Source organism: Heterodontus francisci, chromosome 11 (assembly GCF_036365525.1).
Source record: "Heterodontus francisci isolate sHetFra1 chromosome 11, sHetFra1.hap1, whole genome shotgun sequence".
Taxonomy (NCBI): domain Eukaryota; kingdom Metazoa; phylum Chordata; class Chondrichthyes; order Heterodontiformes; family Heterodontidae; genus Heterodontus; species Heterodontus francisci.
This window is the reverse complement of record NC_090381.1, coordinates 69,355,840-69,379,302: the sequence shown is the minus strand read 5'-3', so window position 1 is coordinate 69,379,302 and position 23,463 is coordinate 69,355,840. Positions and strand designations below refer to the sequence as shown.

Sequence of the window (23,463 nt, the reverse complement as noted above, 5' to 3'; positions counted from 1 at the left end):
TAACCTCCAGCAAATAAATTATTGAAAACGTCAGCTTTTAATGTAAGGGACAGGAGGCAGCTTGGAACTCGTAATGAGATCAGACATCATGGTAGTTAGCTAAATAGTACTGAGCCTCCTCCCACAGACTAGATTGAATCAGAAGAATTACACAAAAATAAAACTAAGCTTGGACAAGTACTCCAATTTTGGAAAGCAACTAAATAAGAGTGTTATATGTTCAAAAGAAACCTCATATACAAGTTGCAGAAGCTCCCTAATAGACTGAGGTGGTAAATATTAAATACAAATGAGCACCTCAATAGTGGAGCTGATTAATTCACAAGCCAAATTAGGTGGCTATAGGTAACTGGGAGCACCTAAAACCACCAGTATTGAAAGGTCATCCATGAGAAAATGTTTATTAGGTTTCTTCCTGTTACTGAGAAAGTGAGCTGAAGAACCAAGACGGAGGACACAAAGATTAAAATGAACAGGGAAAAAAAACAAGATAAATCAAGAAGTGCAATTTGATGTTGCCAATCTAGAGTTTTAATATCCCACAGGAAAGGAAGACAACAGCTAATACTGCCATCAAGCAAGGAAAGGTGCTGCTTCAGCCAAGAGGAAGAATATGGCACATAAAAATGATGAAGGTATCATTCCAACCATCTGCTCCAAATGTAAGCATCCCATAGCAGCCAAAATTCTTACTGAAATGTCAGCAGCAGAGCCCAACAAGAGCAGACATGTTATGTAGCTACTTGAAGGCAATGGTTCTGCTAAAAGTGCAAAGTACCTCAAGTGAGATAATAATGCTTTTTTATAGGTTGCTTGGTTTATCTTTTTCTCTCCACACATGCCTTGTCGGAAGACTTTGCCTTTACCTGAACAGATTGTAAAGCCAATGAGGACTGTAATATGGACATCTCAGCAGGCTTTGAAACAAGTTTTCTCGTCGTGTTGACCTGATGAGTATAAAGAAAAATGAAGAAACCCACTAAACTTGGTGATTGGTGTTTTTTGCCTTACATCCAGTGTATCTATGTTTACATCTTGCACTGACTACACATTCTGCACATACTAGATGTCACACATATAACATAGGAAGCAGAATAAATCATTCAGTCCCTCGAGCCTGTTCCGCCATTCAATGAGATCATGGCTGATTTGCGACCTAACTCTATATCCCTTAATACCTTGGGCTAACAAAATGTTAAAACAGGGATTGATAAATTTAACAACTGATCTAACAGAAGTTCCAAACTTCTAGCACCCTTTGTATAAAGAAGTGTTTTCTAATTTCACACCTGAAAGGTCTGGCTCTAATTTTCTGTCTATGCCCTCCAGTCCTGGACTCTCAAAGTAGCAGAAATAGTTTCTCCCAATCTACCCTATCTGTTCCCTTTAATATCTTTGATCAAATCACCCCTTAACCGTCTAAATTTCAGGGAATACAACCCTAGTTTGTGTTCTCTCTCCTCATAGCTTAACCTTTGGAGTCCAGGTATCATTCTGGTAAATTTACATTGCACTCCCTCCAAGGCTAATATATTCTTCCAAAGGTGTGGGGCCCAGAACTACTCTCAATACACCAAGTGTGGTCTAACCAGGTCTTTGCATAATTGAAGTATGACTTCCACTCCCTTGTATTCGAGCCAGAGATATAAAGGCCAGCATTAGCCTTTTTGATTTTCTGTCCCTGATGACATTTTAATGATTTGTGTACGTGAACCCCCAAGTCTCTTTGGACCTCCACTGTTTCTAGCTTTTCACCATTTCTCAAGTACTGTGTTACACTTAAATCCAAAGTGGACAACTTCACATTGCCTACATTTAAATCCACTTGCCACAGGTTATGGGAATGGACAAAACTATCAACATCTCTTTGTAATTTTATGCTTCCATCTATACTGCTTACAATAGTGCCTATTCTTTGTGTCTGGTAAATTTGGATATGTGGCTTTCTATCCCATCAACTCAGTCATTAAAGACTAGCGAATAGTTGAGGCCCCAACACAGATCCTTGCAAGACACCACAAGTCACATCCTGCCAATTTAGAATACCTACCCATTATCCTTATTCTGTATCTCCTCTTGCTCAGCTATTTCCTAACCAGATCAATAAACTTTTTATTTTTTTTTAAATAGCCATTGATCTGGGGTCTGAAGTTTATAAACAGTTAATAAATGCACTCCAATGGACATTATCAGTTCAGAAGTACCCATCAATAAAAAGGCATATACCAGATTAGCAACTACAAATTATAAATCTGCTTTAGTTACAAGACCAACCACGAGAAATACCACAGAAGATCAGGAAATATTAAACAAAAACATTACACTTTGATTATGTGCTCTCAACGCAAAGATCCACAAATCTCACTTGTTTCAGAAGGGTTCATGGCAATACTTGCTTAACATCCATGAAAGGAAAAAAAGATCCATCTGGGTGACCTCAGTTACTCACATTCACCTATTGCAAAAATAAAGTTCCTATGGGCTTAAGATTAGAAAAGCTCCAATAATATTTAAAAATGTGTCTACTGCACCCTGACAAATCACATCAGTTTACTGTTCATAAGGGTCTTGCATCTTGGGTGAAGTATTAAACCTCAGGTGCACCTCCTGCTATGGAAAGCAGGAGGAACGTGGCCGATTAAAAGGGCACGGACAGTGCAATTCCTAGTCAGAATATTTGTGCTAAATGTAATTTTAAATGAATGTACAAGATTTTCACAAACTGGAAAGTGAAGTACACATATCATTTATCTGGTACTTCAGATATGCAATGGATATTTTCAAATATTTGTGTGTTCCAACTACAAGCTGCATAGGTTATATTATAAACCATTTTATATATACATTTATATAGAATTATAGGTTTTGGTTTTCCCTCACCTTTGAAGCAATCATGTATGGTGGGATTATTTCCACATTCAGTTCCTGAAACAGTTCCCTGCATTGCATGGAGATGAAGTCTCCTGCAAGTGGTGACTTAACAATGCCTGAAATATCAGAAAGGAATTACTTTGATTATAAAAGCAAAATACTGCGGATGCTGGGAATCTGAAATAAAAACAAGAAATGCTGGAACCACTCAGCAGGTCTGGCAGCATCTGTGGAAAGAGAAGCAGAGTTAACGTTTCGGGTCAGTGACCCTTCTTTGGAACTGTTTTTATTACTTTGATTATGCTATACATATGGATTTGGTTTACGAAGGATAGCATTCACATTAAAAAAAATCTATGTACAATATATTAAAAAAGTATTTGCTTTAAGGTTTTTGTTAAAGCAGCAAGGGGAACACAAATAAACCGAGCAGCTGAAATTGTATAAACAGATATGCGATCTAATGTGATGATGGCTGGAGAGAGAGAACATGAGAGAACACATGGGAGCGAGAGAGGTGGTGACCGGGGGTGGGTGGGGGGGGAAGAGAGCTGGCGGCATAATTTAAAAAAAAATTTTAAACCTGCTACCTCTTGTAAAATCTCTTCCATTAAGTGAATTAACAATTACACATTTCAACATCAAGGTATATATTTATCCTTACTTTGCTGAAGAACATATCCATCATGTACTGGAATAGCTGTGGTGTGTGTGGCACCACTATCTAACACCAAGCCTGTAGAGCGGCCATTTGCAAATCTAACACAAAAAGTGAAGGAAACGATATTTGGCGAACTTAGGTACAAAGTGAAGCCATTCCACAATACAAATTTAAACCAGCTTGCATTTTCATTAACATGCTGTCATATAATTTCCACAAGAATATTAGGCAGACACTTTGATGCCTCAGTAACTGCACCTGGTGTGATACTGAACTATTTAAGCCAAGAAAGCCCCATGTTTGATCACTGATTGTAAGTCAACAGGTCTTAGCTAAAGCAATAGTGAAGTTCTACAACTGCTTTTGGTTTCCTGAGATTGGTGGGAGGGAAGGGGGCAGGGAACACCCACCATGATCAGGTTCAACTGTAATTTGCCACCCCATTTCAATCAAATTGCTTGCTAATGTTTTCTATCTATGCTCATCAGTGAAACATAGGCATTTGAACGAGACAACAAGTGACAGTTGCTTCTGAGAAATGCTACCCCAAAACAATGAGAGGTGGGGAGACAAAAAAAGTATGAACGATGTTTACTTTACATTTATTTTTAATTTACACTAATTCCAAGATAACACATCTATTCATTACTGATCCATCAGTCTGAAAGGATATTAATCGGAAACAAAATAACCATCCATTTCTGTCACACAGCCTATATAAAAAACATTCTCCCTAACATTTTTACTATTCTGGATAGTCAACATTTGTAGATTTTTAAGGTTTGCTTTCTTTAAGGCTGTAGAACTCTACAGATTTTGTTTCAGGGGTACTCAATAAGATTAAGTTGTTTGCTCCACTAAATGGCCTAGCAAAGAAAGGGATCAATTAGTTAAACATTAAGCTGCACAGAGCAAAAAGGTCCCAGGATACAGTCCATGCGATATAAAGATCAGATTTTAATACAGTACTGAGTGATACTACAGTCCCAGATGAAAGAAAATCCAACGTTGCACAGCTATGCAGATATAAAGACATACTGAAGAAAATACTACTATGATTATCACCATAAATCAACTTCAGAATTTCTGATGCAAAGATAGTCTCTCTTTCAATGATCCATTAAAGGAAAAACAAAATCGGGATTGTACATTGAAGTTATAAATTAAAAAGTCTTGCGATGTTTGACAGGGAGTTGTTATTTGAAAAGCTATTAAAAATTGCACTTTTATTTACTTCATATCAGTTTTCCCCTCCTGCTTGGAATACTACAAGTCAATTTCAGTAGATGCATTTGAAAAATTGGTTCAATAAAGGATACGCCGTGAGCACAGCTGTTTTACACAGGAAAAATGCTGGGATATTATAATGTTCAAACATCAACTCGGTAAGTCGCTCCCTCTTTGCCCGTGTATTCCACTGAAAATACAGGGAAAAAAATGTTAAATAATTGGTTGAAACAAGGACACTACAAACATAACTACAACACTGGTAACATTAGATTACAAAGAAATAAGATTTTACAAGAGAAATTAAATTATGCTCCTAAATAATGTCAATTTTGTGGATTTGCACAGTGAAAATATGGTAGACCAAAACCTGAAACTGGGTGTATAAAGTTATTTTTTGAAATGAAGGTCATTAGTTCCTCTATTGGCACCCACCTAGTGGATAAATTCAATAAATGGTGAGGTATTAAGAAATACCAGGCTCAAATACTTGGAGGCAGCTTGATTTTTGAAACAGTAACAGTACTTTTTCTGTCAGTTATCAAGTCTCCGAACGCAACAGGGTAATATGCAACCAGGAACTCAACCTGAGTCAATGTTACTTGAGCTAATTGCTCAGATGTACATTAGACCACAGAATAGTGATCCATCAATTATTTTTCTTCACAAGTGTAAATGTTGCCTGGCTCTCCTAGGTTCATATGATAGATACTAGAACTATGTGTAAGACTGAACACATGAACCTACGAACATACGACATGAAAGCAAGAAATGCTGGAAATACTCAGCAGGTCTGGCAGCATCTGTGGAGAGAGAAGCAGAGTTAATGTTTCAGGTCAGTGACCCTTCATCAGAATTGGCAAATATTAGAAATGTAATAGGTTTTAACCAAGTAAAGCAGGGGTGGAGCAAGAGAAGGTCTTGATAGGACAAGGTCACAGAGAATAATTGACCAGAAGGTCAGGGAGCAAAGGCAAACGACATGTTAATGGTGTGATGAAAGACAAAGCAGAGAGGGTGTTAATTGACAGAAAAATGAACAGCCTGGCCCAAAGCACAAACATGATAAAAAAAACTGTGGGTAGGCACAATAGAAATAAACTAAACAAACTAACATTAATTAAAAAATTAAAAAGAACTAAAAATAAAAATATAAAGAGGGGCCCCGTCATCCTCTGAAATTATTGAACGCAATGTTCAGTCTGGCAGGCTGTAGCGTGCCTAATCGGTAAATGAGGTGCTGTTCCTCGAGCTTGCGTTGATGTTCACTGGAACACTGCAGCAATCCCAGGACAGAGATGTGGCATGAGAGCAGGGGGCGGGGGGGGCGGGGTGTTGAAATGGCCAGCAAATGGAAGGTCGGGGTCATGCTTTCAGACTGAGCAGAGGAGTTCTGCAAAGCGGTCACCCAATCTGCGTTTGGTTTCCCCAGTGTAGAGGAGACCACATTGTGAGCAACAAATACAGGATACTAAATTGAATGAAGTACAAGTAAATCACTGCTTCACCTGAAAGGAGTGTTTGGGGCCTTGGATAGTGAGGAGAGAGGAGGTAAATGGGCAGATATTACACTTCCTGCAATTGCAGGGGAAGGTACCATGGGAAGGGGACGAGGTGGTAGGGGTAATGGAGGAGTGGACTAGGGTGTCGCGGAGGGAACGATCCCTTCGGAATATTGACAGGGGAGGGGAAGATGCGTTTGGTAGTGGTATCACACTGGACGTGGCGGAAATGGCGAAGGATGATCCTTTGGATGTGGAGGCTGGTGGGGTGGAAAGTGAGGACAAGGGGAACCCTATCGCAGTTCTGGGAGGGAGGGGAAGGGGTGAGGGTAAAGGTGTGGGAAATGGGCCGGGCACGTTTGAGGGCCCTTTCAACCACAGTGGGGAGAATCCTCGGTTGAGGAATAAAGACATATCAGAAGCGCTGTTGTGGAAGATTGCATCATCAGAGCAGGTGCGTTGGAGACAGACAAACTGGGAGAATGAAATGGAGTCCTTACAGGAGGCAGGGTGTGAAGAAGTGTAGTTGAGGTAGCCGTGAGAGTCAGTGGGCTTATAATGAATATTAGTGGACAGCCTATCCCCAGAGATGAAGACACAGTAGTCGAGGAAGGGGAGGGAAGTGTCGGAGATGGACCATGTAAAGGTGAGAGAAGGATGGAAATTGGAAGCAAAGTTGATAAAGTTTTCCAGTTCGGGGCGGAAGCAGGAAACGGCACCGATACAGTCATCAATGTACCGGAAAAAGAGTTGGTGGGGGGGGGGTTGGGGCGGGGGGGGCTGCCTGAGTAGGGTTGGAACAAGGAATGTTCAACATATTCCACAAAAAGACATTCATAACTAGGACCCATGCAGGTACCCATAGCAACACCTTTTACTTGAAGGAAGTGAGTGGAGTTGAAGAAGTAGTTGCTCAATGAGAGAACAAGTTCAGCCAGGTGGAAGAGGGTGGTGGTGGATGGAGCTGCAGAGAGATTGGACGTCCATAGCGAAGAGGAGGCGGTTGGGGCCAGGAAACTGGAAATTGTCAAAATGATGTAGGGCGTCAGAAGAGTCATGGATGTAGGTGGGATGTTGCTTGTACTTCTTTCAATTTAGAATACTGTATTCGCTGCCTACAATGTGGTCTCCTCTACATTGGGAGACCACTTTGCGGAACACCGCCGCTCAGTCCAAAAGCATGATCCTGAGCTTCCGGTTGCTGGCCATTTCACCACCACCTCCCCCCACCCCCACCCCTGCGCTCATGCCTACATCTCTGTCCTTGGATTGCTGCAGTGAAGATCAACGCAAGCTTTATTTTTCATATTTTTTCTTATTTATTTATTTTATTTTAGTTTGTTTCTACTGTGCCTACCCATAGTTTTTTTCATGTTTGTGCTTGGGGCCAGGCTGTTCATTTTTCTGTCAATTAACACCCACTCTGCACTAACGCTTTGTCTTTCACCACACCATTAACATACCATTTGCCTTTGCTCCATGACCTTCTGGTCAGTTATTCTCTGTGACCCTGTCCTATAAACACCTTCTCTTTGGCCATCTCTTGTCCCACCCACACTTTACTTGCTTAAAACCTATTACATTTCTAATATTTGCCAGTTCTGATGAAGGGTCACTGATCTGAAACATGAACACTGCTTCTCTCTCCACAGATACTGCCAGACCTGCTGAGTATTTCCAGCATTTCCTGTTTTTATTTCAGATTTCCAGCATCTGCAGTATTTTGCTTTTATCTACGATCATATGAACTAGGAGCAGGAGCAGGCCACTTGGCCCCTCGAGCCTGCTCCGCCGTTCAATAAGCTCGTGGCTGAACTGCTTACTCCATTTTTCAACCTACCCCCAATAACCTTTCACCCCCTTGCTTATCAAGAATCTATTTACCTCTGCCTTAAAAATATTCAAAGACTCTGCTTCCAATGCCTTTTGAGGAAGAGAATTCCAAAGACTCACAACCCTCAGAAGATATTTCTCCCCATCTGTCTTAAATGGGCGACCCCTTATTTGTAAACAGTGAGCCCTAGTTCTAGATTCTCCCACAGAGGGAAACATCCTTTCCACATCCACCCCGTCAAGACCCCTCAGGATCTTCTATGTTTCAATCAAGTCTCCTCTTACTCTTCTGAATTCCAGCAGATACAAGCGTAGCCTGTCCAATCTTTCCTCATAAGACAGCCCGCCCATTCTAGATATTAGTCCAGTCAACCTTTTCTGTACTGCCTCCAACGCATTTACATCCTTCCTTAAATAAGGAGATTAGTACTGTACACAGCACTCCAGACGTGATCTTACCAATGTCCTGTATAGCTGAAGCATAACCTCCCTACTTTTGTATTCAATTCCCCTCACGATAAATGATTAAATTCTATTAGCTTTCCTAATTATGTGCTATACCTGCATACTAACCTATAGCGATTCATGTACTAGGACACCCAGATCCCTCTACATCTCAAAGCTCTGCAATCTCACCATTTAGATAATATGCCTCTTTTTTATTCTTCCTGCCAAAGGGGACAATTTCACTTTCCCACATTATACTCCATTTGCCAGGTCTTTGCCCACTCACTAACCTATCTATATCCCTTTGTAGCCTCCTTATGTCCTCTTTACAAGTTACTTTCCCACCTATTTTGTGTCATCAGAGCCTACTCTGTTTCCTGTTAGTCAGCCAATCTTTTATCCATGTCAATGTTACCCCCTACACCATGAGCTTTTATTTTCTGCAATAACCTTTGATGTGACACCTTATCAAATACCTTCTGGAAATCTAAGTACAATACATCCACCGGTTCCCCTTTATCCACAGCACATGTAACTCCCTCAAAGAACTCGAATAAATTAGTCAAACATGATTTCCCTTTCACAAACCATGTGACTCCGCCTTGAATTTTTTTAAAATGCCCTACTATAACATCTTTAATAGCTTCTAACATTTTCCCGAAGACAGATGTTAAGCTAACTAGCCTGTAGTTTCCTGCTTTCTGTCTCCCTCCCTTTTTGAATAAAGGAGTTACATTCGCTATTTTCCAATCTAACGAAACCTTCCCCGAATCAAGGGAATTTTGGAAAATTAAAACTAACGCATCAACTATCTCACTAGCCACTTCTTTTAACACCCTAGGATGAACTCCATCAGGACCTGGGGACTTGGTCAGCCCACAGCTCCAACAATTTGTTGAGTATCACTTCCCTGGTGATTGTAGTTTTCTTGAGTTCCTCCCTCCCTTCCATTTCCTGACTTACAGCTAATACTGGGATGTTACTTGTATCCTCAACAGTGAAGACCGATGCAAAATATCTGCTCAATTCATCTGCCATCTCTTTATTATCCATTATTAATTCCCCAGACTCACTTTCTATAGGACCAACGCTCACTTTGTTAACTCTTTTCTTTTTACAATATCTATAAAAACTCGTACTGTTTTTATATTTCTTGCTAGCTTTCTCTCCTACTCTAATTTTACCTTCCTTATCAATCTTTTAGTCATTCTTTGCTGTTTTTTTATATTCTGTCCAATCTTCTGAACTGTCTCCCATCTTTGCGCAATTGTATGCTTTTTCTTAACTGTTTTAGTTAACCACAGATGGCGGGTCCCACCCTTGGAATTTTTCTTTCTCGTTGAAATGCATCTATTCTGTGTATTCTGGATTATCCCCTTAAATGTCTGCCACAGCATTTCTATTTACCTATCCCTTAACCTAATTTGCCACTTCACTTTAGCTACCTCTGCTTTCATGCCCTCATAATTTAAGTTTAAAATACTAGTCTTGGATCCACTCTTCTCTCCCTCAAACGGAATGTAAAATTCAATCATTTTATGATCGCTGCTACCTAGGGGCACCTTAACTATGAGGTCATTAATTAATCCTATCTTGTTGCACAATACCAGGTCTAATATAGCCTGCTGTCTGGTTGGCTCCAGAACATATTGTTCCAAGAAATTATCCCAAAAACATTCTACGTACTCATCTAGGCTACTTCTGCCCATCTGATTTTTCCAGTCTATATGTAGGTTAAAATCCCCCATAATTATCACTGTACCTTTCTGACAAGTTGCAATTATTTCTTCCTTTATACCCCATCCTACAGTGTTGTTAATGTTAGGTGGCCTGTACACCACTCCCACAAGTGACTTCTTGCCTTTATGATTTCTCATCTCTACCCAAACTGCTTCTACATCCTGTTCTCCTGAACTTAGGTCATCCCTCTCTATTGCGCTAATACCATCATTAATTAACAGAGCTATCCCTCCACCTTTTCCTAGCTTCCTGTTCTTCCTAAATGTCACGTACCCTTCAATATTTAGGTCCCAATCTATGTCATCCTGCAGCCATGTCTCTGCAATGTCTACCAGATCGTACTTATTTATTTCTATTTGCGCTCTCAGTTCATCTGTTTTATTTCGAATGCTACGTGCGCATTCAGGTATACAGCCTTTAGTTTTGTCCTTTTATTATTTTTGTAACCTCTAGCCTTAGCTGTTGATTTACACTTAGATCTGTACGCTCAGTCCCTTCCTGTCAGTCTATCATTTCCCATATTAATACCTATCTCTCTTGCCTTGTCTCTACTCCTTGATTTACTGTATCTTCCCAAATTTCATCTCTTGCCCCCAGTTTAAAACCCTCTCTACTTCCCTAGTTATGCAGCTCACTAGAACACCGGCCCCAGCACGGTTCAGGTGTAGACAGCCCCAACAGTACAGCCACCACTTTCCCCAGTACTGGTGCCAGTGCCCCATGAAACAGAACCCACTTCTACCACACCAGTCTTTGAGCCACACATTAATTTCTCTAATCTTATTTGCTCTATGCCAATTTGCATGTGGCTCAGGTAATAATCCAGAGATTATTACCTTTGAGCTTCTGCTTCTTAATTTGGTGCCTAGTTCCTCATACCGGCTATGTAGAATCTCTTTCCTTGTCCTGCCTTTGTCGTTGGTACCTACATGGACCACGATAACTGGATCCTCCCCCTCCCACTGTAAGCTCCTCCAGTCCTGAGCAGATGTTCTAAACCCTGGCACCAGGCAGACAACACAGCCGTCTGAACTCGCTCTTTGCTCCATCCTGCCATCGCATATTACCATACCAAGATGCAAGATCACACTGCCTTCAAAGTGATATTTTTATCCAGACTGGTTTGTAATTTGTTTCAACTGTTAGATATTATGCTTTGCAATTCAAAACACAGAAATTCAACAGTATTTTATATAGTAATCAAATACTCACTGGGGCTTCCGACATCAAAACAGGATGCAGACCAGCTTCAGATTTTATGTGATTCTTGTATGTGTGGTCTAGAATTGCTTGAAAACTATCCCAGTCTTCAACTGCAAATAAAATGCAACAAAATTCAAAAACTTTACTCAGAATAGCATATTTTTCAATTGAATTATTCCTTTTCTAATCATTTATCTTCAAATCAATTGCGTCAACAACATTTTTGGGTTGCAACCACAAACATGAAATAGATAGTCTGACCTCCTATTTTATGAATCTATTAATATCTTACAGATTAAATATCAGTATTTACAATGGCACAAATAAAAAAGCTTGGAAGTTAAAGGTGGGCAAGTACAATACAGCTTATGTTTTATTACAATTTCTGATCCATAGGATGTCCAGCAATTAAATTCCCAAGATTTAGTTTTAATACTTGCATTAAGGGGCAATGTGTACACCAGGTTTTAGAGCAATTTTAAAAGCTCTTATCCAAAGTGAGATTCCAATCTTTTATTTTACTCTACCATTCATCCACAATTAAAACACTGGAGTCTGTTCACCCACAATTGCACAAGTGGAGCTGGGGTTGGGGGATGGTAGGCACAGTGAAAAAGAGAGCACAAAAAGACTTGCATTTATATAGTGCCTTTCAGGACCTCAGGACGTTCCAAAGCACTTTACAGCCAATGAAGTACTACAATGAAGTGTAGTCACTGTCCTAATACAAGAAACGCGGCAGCGAATTTGCACAGCAAGCTTCCACAAACAGCAATGTGATGACCAGGTATTGAATGAGGGATTAATATTGGCCGGGTTACTTGGGATAACTCCCCTGCCTTTTTTCAATATTATGCCAAAGGATCCTTTCCATCCACCTGAGGGATCAGATAGGGCCTCAGTTTAATGCCTCATCTGAAAGACGGCATCTCCAGCAGTGCAGCACTCCCTCTGTACTGCACTGGACTGTCAGCCTTGATTTTTGTGCTCAAGTCTTTGGAGTGGAACTTGAATCCATAACCTTCTGACTCAGAGGCAAGAGTGCTACCAACTGAGCTATGCTGAAGAAGCGGAAGAGGAAGGAGGGGAGGAGCAAAGTGCAAGAAGGGGATAGTGGAAGTGAGAGGGCAAGAGAATGCAGGCCAGTTACTTAACAATAATAATAAGAACATAAGAACTAGGAGCAGGAGTAGACCATTCAACCCTTTGAGCCCAATCTGCCAATGAGATCATGGCTGATCTTTCACTTCAACACCATTTTCCTGCACTATCCCCGTATCCCCTGATGCTTTTAATATGTAGAAATCTATCGATCTCAGTCTTGAACATACTCAACGACTGGGCCTCCATAGCCCTTTAGGACAGAGAATTCCAAAGATTCACCACCCTCTGAAGAAATTCCTCCTCATCTCAGTCCTAAATGGCCTGCCCTTATTCTGAGACTATATCCTCTGGTTCTAGACTCCCCATCCAGGAAAACATCCTTCCTGCATCTACCCTGTTAAAGCCAGTAAGAATTTTGTATGTTTGAATGAGATCACCTCTCATTCTTCTAAACTCCAGAGAATAAATGCCCAGTCTATTTAATCTTTCCTCATAGGACAATCCCTTCATCCCATAAATTAGTTTGGTGAACCTCCACTGCACACCATCTATGACAAGTATATCTTTCCTTAGGCAAGGAGACCAAAACTGCACACAATACTCCAGGTGCGGTCTCACCAAGGTGCTATACAATTGCAGCAAGACTTTGTTAATCCTGTACTCAAACCCTCTTGTAATAAAGGCCAACATACCATTTGCCTTCTTAATTGCTTGCTGTACCTGCATGTTAGCTTTCAGTGACTCATGAACAAGGACACCCAAGTCCCTTTGAAGGTCAACACTTCCCAGCCTCTCAACATTTAATACTCTGCATTTCTGTTTTCCGACCAAAGCAAAGAAGCTCACATTTCTCCACATTGCAGTCCATCTACCAAATTTTTGCCCACTTGCTTAGCCTCTCCAAAATCCCTTTAAGTGTCTTTGCATCCTCCTCACAACTCACACTTCTGCCTAGTTTTGTGTCATTTGCAAACTTGTAAATATTAAATTTAATCCCCACACCCAAATCATTGATATAGAATGTAAATAGCTGGGACCCAAGCACTGATCCTTGCAGTACCCCACTAGTCACAGCCTGCCAACCTGAAAATGACCCATTTGTACCTACTGTGTTTTCTGTCCATTAACCAGTTCTCAATCCATGCCAGTATATGCCTCCCAATCTCATATGATAATTTTGCTTACTAATCTCTTGTATGGGACCTTATCAAAAGCTTTCTGAAAATCTAAATATACCACATCCACTAGTTTCCCCTTATCTAATCTGCTAGTTACATTCTCAAAAAACTCCAACAGGATTGTTAAACACGATTTCCCTTTCATAAATCCATGTCGACTCTTCCCAATCTTACCATTATTTTCTAAGTGTCCTGTTATCACATCCTTTATTAGAGATTCTAGCATTTTCCCTACTACTGTCAGGCTAACAGGTCTGTAGCTTCCCATTTTCTCTCTCCCTCCTTTCTTAAAGAATGGGGTTACAATTGCCACCTTCCAATCTGCAGGAACCATTCGAGTCTATTGAATTTTGAGAGATGACCACCAATGCATCTACTATCTCTACAGCCACCTCTTCCAACACTCTGGGATGTAGATCATCAGCTCCAGGGGATTTATCTACTATAAGTGCCATTAATTTCTCCAGTATGTTTTTCTTTTCAACTAATATTAGTATCTTGCAGTTCCTTGTTCCTCCATTATTTCTGGGAGGTTTTTAGTATTTTCCTGTGAAGACAGACACAAAGTATGTTTAGTTTCCCTGCCATTTCCTTATTCCCCATTATAAATTCTCCTGACTCCACTAGTAATGGTAATCTTTGCCTTTTCACATACCAAGAAAAGCTTTTACAGTCCGTTTTTATGTTTCGCACTAGTTTACTCTCATATTCTATTTTCCCTTTCTTAATTTTTTTCTTGGTTCTTCTTGGCAAAATTCTAAAATGCTCCCAATCCTCAGGCTTACCTTTTTTGGCAAATTTATACACCTCTTCCTTTGATCGAATACAATCCTTGATTTCTTTTGTTAGCCACAGTTGGGAGACTTTCCTTGCTGGGTTTTTGTGCATTAAAAGGAATGCATTTGTTGTAGCAAATTATGTATTAGTTCTTTAAAAGTTAGCCATTGTCTGTCTACTATCATACCTTTATACGTAGTTTCCCAATCCACCATAGCCAATTTGCCCCTCATACCTTCAGTTTCCTTTGCTTAGATTTAAGACCCTAATTTGATAGAATGTTACACTAAGTTTGAAAGTGATGTAGCTCAATCATATTATGGTCACTCTTTCCTAAAGGCTCCCTTTGCAGCAAGATTATTTATTAGTCCTCTTTCATCGCACAATACTAGATCTAAAATAGCCCATTCCCTTGTTGGTTCCTCAACGTACTGCTTTAGAAAACCATCTTGCATACATTCCAAGAAACCGTCCTCCACAACATTAATACTAATTATGTTTACCCAGTCTATATGTAGATTGAAATCGCGCATTACTATATTACCCTTGTTACACACACCTCTAATTTCTTGATTTAAACGATGATTTACATTACCACTGCTGTTCAGTGGCCTATAAAACAACTCTCACCAATGTTTTCTGCCCCTTGCCGTTTCTTAGTTCCAACCAACCTGATTCTATACCTTGATCTTTAGAACCAAGGTCATCTCTCACTAAAGTACTAATGCCCTCTTTAATTAACAGAGCTACCCCACCAGCTTTTCACAGCTTCCTGCCCTTCCCAAATGTCACGTACCCTTGGATATTCAGGTACCAGCTTTGGTTTCCTTGGAGCCACATCACTGTAATGGCTATCAGATCACACATATGAATTGCTACTTGGGCTGACAATTCATCTGTTTCATTGCGAATGCTGGGGCTCTCAGATACAAAAGCCTTAATTCAGTTTTTTTTTTTTTTTTTTTAAACTGTTTTTGTAAACTCTGGCCCTATCTGCTGGCACACAAGTTTCTAATCACTGTCCCTTCCTCTCATACTCTGATTATCATTACTTTTATTGCTACCTTGATCTATTGCCTTGTCATTTCCCTTTACTCAATCCTCCCCTGTATGATCCCTTCCCCCCCTCTATTTAGTTTAAAGCCTGCTCGACTTCCCTAGTTAAACGACTCGCTAGAACACTGGTCCCAGCACAGTTCAGGTGATGTCCGTTCCAACGGTACAGCCCCCACTTTCCCTAGTTACTGGTGCCAGTGCCCCAGGAACCGGAACCCACTTATCCCACACCATTCATCTCCCTAATCTTATTGACCCTAAGCCAATTTGCACATGGCTCAGGTAATAATCCAGAGATTATAACCTTTGAGGTTCTGCTTTTTAATTGTTGTCTTCAAAACAATCTAGAAAAGAATGACGCATCAATGAAATAAAAACCAGAAAATGCTGGAAATGCTCAGCAGGTCAGGCAGCATCTGTAGAGGGAGAAAGAGTTAATGTTTCAGGTTAACGCCTTGTCATGAGAACTGGGAAAAATCAAAGATGTTCAGTTGTTAACAACTGAAAAAAGGGAGCGTGAGGGGTGAAAAGAGGGTGGGAAAAAGAAAAGGGAAGGTCTGTAATAGGGTGGTAGGCAGGAGAGGTCAAATGTAAAAAGGGTTGGTAGTGCAAGGCCAAAGGGAATGGTTATTGGGACAAGTAAAGAATCAAAAGATGTGTCCAAAGGAAGGGTGAAAGGCAGAATGATGAACAGCTGCTGTCCAAAAGTATAGGGCGAGAAACAAGAGGAGAAAAGCTATAAACAAAAATAAAAGTTAAAGATAAAGGAGGCAGAGGTTATGATCTAAAATTGGTGAACTAAATGCTGAGTTCATGTTGAGCTGATGCTCACTGAGCGCATCAATGAAATTTTTTTTTAATAAATCACTGGGTTTCGGGCTGATGAAACGGATAGTATATGGCAGGAGCCACGCACTTGTGGCCAAGCCAATGGCAGCAGAGCTGCGGTAGGACTACAACATGATTTGGAAGTTAAAGTTAGCACATTTTGGTCACAGCAGTTAGTGTTGGTGACCGGGCTTAACAGCAGGAGTCTGAGAGAGATCAACCAGAAGGAGCATAGGAAGCTAGGGAATACTGGACCAACCAAGGGCAAACAAAGTGGCTGGGTTGAATATTTCAGCATAACTTGTAAAACTGGCAGTTAAATGCATTTTTCACCATAGGAACATGCTTCACATGAAAGCTTTTGCTGAAACATGAGTCCCTAGCACTGAACGTTATATATAAAATTAAGTAATTATTTGCTCATTGAAAACAAAACATTAAACTCTTCTACTGGTCACATGTTTGATCAGATAAATGCGGCATCAAAATCTTGATGCAGAGTAAAAGTACAGAATATGTCACTTTCCAGGTTATTGTTTATTTAATATACTGCACAAGATTAGATGTGTATAAAAAAGGACACAACTACAATTTTGCTTTTAAAGAGTAAACATTCCCTCAAAGAGAGTAATAAATTGCATACATTTGACAAATTTACAGATTATCCAAAGAGAAATATTTAAGCACACAGAGCAACAACACAAATGGTAAGCATTAATACATGCAGGCAATTGAATTTTAATGAACATAGAGCATCCACCTCTGTCCTCACCACTCATTGGCTTTGATTAAATTTACCAACACAAGCTACCAGGGCAACAGCAGCTGTTGCCTCAACACCTCTTATAAATCAGATTCTGTAGTAAATTTTGAAATTTAGTATTTAAAAATTAATTCAAAAACCACCAACTCCAAGACTAAATTAACTACAATTTTAATTCAATTCTTAACGTAATGTTATTTAAAATTAAAGATAAAGTGATGGACAGGGACAAATTAGCAACAGGTCCTTCCAACATCGCTATAAAAGTAGTGATCAGAAGTTCCAAACCCAGGCTGCGTTAAGTTAGTTGAACTCAACCAGGATGATGGTACGGCCTTAGTAACCTCAAGTTAGAAAAGGGGGAGGGGGGAGGGGGAGAATCAACCAGATTTTTTGCTTACAACTGATGTTCTGTGTCTCCTTGGAAGTGTCAGTGTGTTGACATGGTGATGAGAGCACGGAGTTTGATGATTTCCATCTCTCCCAAGCTTGGTCCAGCAGCCTACGTGCACTCACCATCATGGCTCACATATGACTATTAGGTACTGGTGCACATAATATGGAAAAACTGAGAACATGATCTAAAAAGAGAGGCCTTCAGGATAGAAGAGAAAACTGGAAAACTGATAGAAGAGAAAAGAAAAAACAGTATTTAAATTGCTGACATACTCATTCCATTTTTCAAAGGAGAGATAACTTCCATATTTTCTCTGGGAACTCGCAGAGAATTAGTATCAATGAAATAAGTTGTGCCACTTGGCTTTCCTTTGTCTCCTTCTATTTCCATCGGTGTGCTCCCATCATCTCTCTCCAACAGCATCCCAATTGCTGTTGGAAAGTCTGCCTTTAAAAGATAGATTATAGATTAGCTCACAATACATTTCCAATATAAAATTAAAAATTACAGTATTTTATTCAATATTTGAAATAAAATATACTCAAGGTATCATTTCAAACTTTTGTTCACGATACTTTTAATGAGTTTTTTTCCTTACATTCGTTAATGGAACGTGAACATCGCTGGCAAGGCCAGCATTTGTTGACCATCACCAATTGCCCTCCAGCAGGTGGTGGTGAGCCGCCTTATTGAACAACTGCAGTCCATGTCGTGTAGATACACCCATAATGCTGTTGGGGAGGGAGTTCCAGGATTTTGAACCAATGACAATGAAGGAAAAGCAACACAGTTCCAAGTCAGGATGGTGTATGGCTTGGAGGGGAACTTGGTGGGGTGGTGTTCCCATGCATCTGCTACCCTTGTCCTTCTAGGTGGTAGAGGTCACAGGTTTAGAAGATGCTTTCAAAAGGAGACTTGACAAGTTGCTGCAGTGCATCTTGTAGATGGTACACATTGCTGCCACTGTGCGCCAGCAGGGGAATGGAGGGAGTGCCAATCAAGCAGGCTGCTTTGTCGAGCTTCTTCACTTGTCATTGAAGCTGCACTCATCCAGAGAGGGGAGGGTATTCCATCACACTCCTGACTTGTGTCTTCTAGATAGCAGACAGGCTTTGATGAGTCAGGTGAGTTACTCACTGTAGAATTCCCAGCCTCTGATTTGCTCTTGCAGCCACAGTATTTATATGGCTGGTCCAGTTAGGTTTTGAGTCAATGGTAACCCCCAGGGTGGGAAATTTAACAATGGTAATGCCATGGAACATCATGGGGAGATTGTTAAATTTTCTCATTGGAGATGGTCATTGCCTAGCACTTGCATGGTGCAAATGTTACTTGCCACTTATCAGCCCAAGCCTGAATGTTGTCCAGATCGTGCTGCATGTGGGCACAGACTGCTTCAGATTCTGAGGAAATGCAGATGGTACTGAACACTGTGCAAACAGCCCACTTCTGACCTTATGATGGAAGGAAGCAGCTAAAGATTGTTGGGTCTAGGACACTGCCCTGAGCAACTCCTGCAGTGATGTCCTGGGACTGAAAATATTGGCTTCCAACAACCACAACCATCTTCCTTTGTGCTATGTACAACTCCAACTAGTGGAGAGCTTCCCCCCACACTTGATGCCACACTTGGTCAAATGCTGCCTTGATCTCAAGCGCTGTCACTCTCATCTCACTGTTCATAAATGTTCATTTTCAAACTATTGCAACAAAATGAGAACTTGTTAGAAGTAATAATGCCTTATCATTTAATATCAGAGTAGTAATAAATGCAAGAACATGAATTCTTCTGAATTATGTAAGCATCCAGAACTATTGGCATCACCTTAATAAAGATGCACACAAATCAGCTGGCATCACTACTTGCAAAGAAGAAAATTGAGAAAACATGCAAATCAGTATTGTAGATAGCCTACAAAGCTAGCTAGCTTTCTGATGGCTCAGCAAGTTTAGTGAATAGCAGAATAACAGACCCAGAAAATAATTGATTCAATCCCCAAATCTCAGCCATCAGATTTGAGCTTGATGCCTCTGTTAATTAATGGGAAAAATCAGCCATCATTCCTGCTCCCATGCACTAGCCAGTGATCCCTGTTGATTAATTTCCTGGGGATAACGTTGCCAAAGAGAAGAGGGAGCAGTTATGCTGTCCCACAATGGCAGTAGTGCCATTATAGATTGTCGAAGGCAGGGGAATTGAAAATGTCAAGAGAGCTTTTCCCACAACAGATGAAGAGGAAAATAGTGGGATCGGAGGTGGTTAGGGAAACATGGGTGGCAAGGAAGCCAAGGCAGTGGCCAGAGATTGCCTAGTCAGTGACTGAGAACTTGAATGCAGAGAGGCCAGAAGAGATGCCGAAAGATATGAATGAGGAGTTAAAAGGAAGGGTGAGGTCAAAAAGGACAGAAAGGCAGTAAAGTCAGAGAAGAAATGGAGTGGGGTCCATGGGAATTGAGTTGTAGGTGAAAATCGAGAATGATCTGTTGCTCCGTGTAGAGGATGCAAAGGTGAGTATGAGAGGCTTGGAGTAGGCTGTCAAACAAAGGTGATTTATCAGGCCGAGAGACGGTGCTGCCCCTTATCAGACAAGGATCTGAACACATGAGAATCAACTGAGATAACAAAGCTCAGGTCATGCATCAAAAATAGTATAAATTTGTAAATGTAACCCTAAAACCACAGACTAATCTGCAAGAGATGCAACAGATCTATGACACAGTGTAAACATACAATAATGAAGGGCATGATCCAAATAAATTGTTAACCGTAAGCTTTCCCAATGCCTTTCAATTAAAATAGACAGGATGCATGATCACAAACTCATGTATACATAATCGCACATATAGTCATAGCAGCTATTCTTCCCTTAACCTACTTATTTAACATGGTTCAAACATAGACAAAAGAGCTGAACCAAGCGGTGAGGTGATTGCCCTTGACATCAAGGCAGCATTTGACAGAGTATGGCATCAAGGAGCCCTAGCAAAACTGAAGTCAATGGGAATCAGGGGGAAACTCTCTGCTGGTTGGAGTCGTACCTAGCGCAAAGGAAGATGGTTGTGGTTGTTGGAGGTCAATCATCTCAGCTCCAGGACATCACTGCAGGAGTTCCTCAGGGTAGTGTCCTGGGCCCAACCATCTTCAGCTGCTTCATCGATGACCTTCCTTCAATCATAAGGTCAGAAGTGTGGATGTTCGCTGATGATTGCACAACTTTCAGCACCATTCGCAACTCCTCAGACACCTAAGCAGTCCATGTAAAAATGCAGCAAGACTTGGACAATATCCAGGCTTGGGCTGATAACTAGCAAGTAACATTCATGCCACCCAAGTGTCAGGCAGTGACCATCTCCAACAAGAGAGAATCTAAGCATCTACCCTTGACATTCAATGGCATTACGATTGCTGAATCCCCCCACTATCAACACTGTAGCGAGTAACTCACCTCCTGACTCCCCAAAGCCTGTCCACCATCTACAAGGCTCAAGTCAAGAGTGTGATGGAATACTCTCCACTTTCCTGGATGGGTGTCATTCCAAAAGCCTGTCCACCATCTACAACACTCAAGAAACTAGACACCATCCAGGACAAAGCAGCCCACTTGATTGTTTGTGGATGGGGTGCCATTCATTCTGTCCATCATCAACACACAGTGGCAGCAGTGTGTACCATCTACAAAATGTACTGCAGCAACGCACCAAGACTCCTTAGACAGCACCTTCCAAACCCTAGACCTCGACCACCTAGAAGGATAAGGGCAGCAGATGCATGGCAACATCACCACCTGCAAGTTCCCCTCCAAGCCACACACCATCCTGACTTGGAACTATATTGTCATTCCTTCACTGTCGCTAGTCAAAATCCTGGAACTCCCTAACAGCACTGTGGGTGTACCTACCCCATATGGACTGGAACAGTTCAAGAAGACAGCTCATCACCACCTTCTCAAGGCAATTAGGGATGGGCAATAAGTGCCGGCTTAGCCAGCGACACCCACGTCCCAAGAACGAATAAAAAAAAAATCCATGAAGGTCTCAATTGTTCACATGGAGGTGGTACAAAAATCAAATTACCTTTGGACAATCTTCCCCAGCATAGCCAGCTCTCACGGTGTATGACCCAATGTCAAACACAAGGGCACCGACCTCATCTGCAAAATGTTAAAGTGGCATATCAAACAAAATACTTTCTTGGGAACAATGAAACCAACACTATTCAAAGAGAAACACACAGAAGAAACACATTTATGTTACTGCAGTAAAAGAATATTTATATACTTATGTAGTAATTGTGATTACAGCATTTTTAAATTTTCCATAAACCATGAAGTTTCACCTACATGTAATGCATATTTTTACATTTACTAATCACTATGAAATACTAAAAAAGTATAACTCAATGGCTTACATTAGAAGCGAGAATATGGTTGCTACAATGTGCCAAATGCTGGAACAATAATGTTCAGTACCATGGAATAGGAGAAACAGGTTCCTGCTCCTTATTACTATAAAACCTACACCAACAAACCAACGTTACTGGTTCTTAAATAAGAACATAAAAGTGCCGGAGATACACAGATACTGCCAGAACTGCTGAGTAGAGAGAAACAGAGCGAACGTTTCAGGTCTGTGACCCTTCATCAGAGTTCCAGCATCCGCAGTATTTTGCTCTTTTACTGGTTCTTAAATTTGTCAAGACATTTCCAACTGCAAACACCTTTCACTCCTTCGTATATATGCAGTCTCCAACACTCAACCCTAAGCCTTCCGTTTTATTTTCTGGGTCGGTTTGCACAATGCAGAGCAACAGTGTACTTTCTCCAGTGAGAAGTTTATTAGTTAAAACAATGTGGCTGTGAGTGACAGAAAAATAAAGTGTTGGCTCGGTGACTCTAGTGGAGGCAGTATACGAAACGAGGTGCCCGGAATTCCCTGTTCGAGCTGAGTGCTCTTTAATCTCATGCTGTCTGCCTGTGTTGCCCTTCCCGCTCTAACATGCGCCGCTGCCCCCAGGCCGGGCCTACAGCCCCAGCCGCCTAACATGCAGTACCCGCCACTCGCTCGCTCACCTCCTCCGTACACGCCGCCACTCATCCCCACTCCGCTCCGTAACACCAGGGAAAGATCACTCCCGATCAATAAAGGCCGCCGATCTTCCACTGCAACAAGCGCCGGCTGCAGACCGAAAAACCGCTCCTGGCCAACAAAGAGCAGCTAATGGCCGACCCCAGCCAATCCAAAGCGGCAGTGGGCGGGGACAGGCTTGAGTGACCATCCTTGCAACCAATAGAAATAGAGGTCATGTTCATCGCCCGCCTGCCTGCCATATCACTCAAACTTCAGCAGCCAATTACCTGGAAGCCGTTCGAGAGCGCTGGGAAGAAAATTTAGTGGTTCTCAGGTACAACACTTTAGAATATGGTAAGGAAGGGGGCAGTAAGATAAAGGAAAGTAGCTGCTCCGGATCGCAAGGCACCATTCGACCAACAAAGTGGTCCTCAGCAAAGTGTCCTCAAACTAACCATCTTTTGTCATGGAAATAGGTGCAGGCCATTCAGCCCCTTCAGCCTGCTGCATCATTCAATCAGAGCATGGCTCATCGGTAATTCAACTCCAGCTGTCAGCTTTAGCTCCATATTCCTTGTTGCCCTTACCTAACACAAATCTATCAATCTCAGTCTTGAAAGCTCCAGTTGTCCCAACATCCATATTCTTCTGGTGAGAGAAATGCAGATATCTACTGTCCTTTGCCTGAAAAGATGCTTCCAGATATCACTTCTAAAAGGCCAAGCTTAAATTTTAAGATTATGTCCCCTCATTCTTCATTTTCCCAACCAGAGGATTTTTTTTTCATTCTACCCGAACAAATCCTTTTA

General features: G+C 41.1%; 1 protein-coding gene across 2 annotated transcripts in view; it reads right to left on the bottom strand.

Moving 5' to 3' along the window:
- Positions 1–22,818, bottom strand: part of actl6a (actin-like 6A) — a 40,987-nt gene extending 18,169 nt beyond the window's left edge. Inside the window, exons 1-8 of one of the 2 annotated variants that reach the window (XM_068042254.1) lie at positions 22,657–22,818; positions 21,662–21,738; positions 17,860–18,034; positions 11,494–11,594; positions 4,852–4,949; positions 3,536–3,630; positions 2,881–2,987; positions 867–947 (exon numbers count right to left, since the gene is read on the bottom strand). In XM_068042254.1, the coding sequence (XP_067898355.1) occupies positions 867–947; positions 2,881–2,987; positions 3,536–3,630; positions 4,852–4,949; positions 11,494–11,594; positions 17,860–18,034; positions 21,662–21,738; positions 22,657–22,681 (759 nt within the window). In that variant the 5' untranslated portion in view covers positions 22,682–22,818. The remainder of the gene's footprint in view (positions 1–866; positions 948–2,880; positions 2,988–3,535; positions 3,631–4,851; positions 4,950–11,493; positions 11,595–17,859; positions 18,035–21,661; positions 21,739–22,656) is intronic. The other variant, XM_068042255.1, reaches the window with a different exon arrangement.
- Positions 22,819–23,463: the final 645 nt, after the last annotated feature.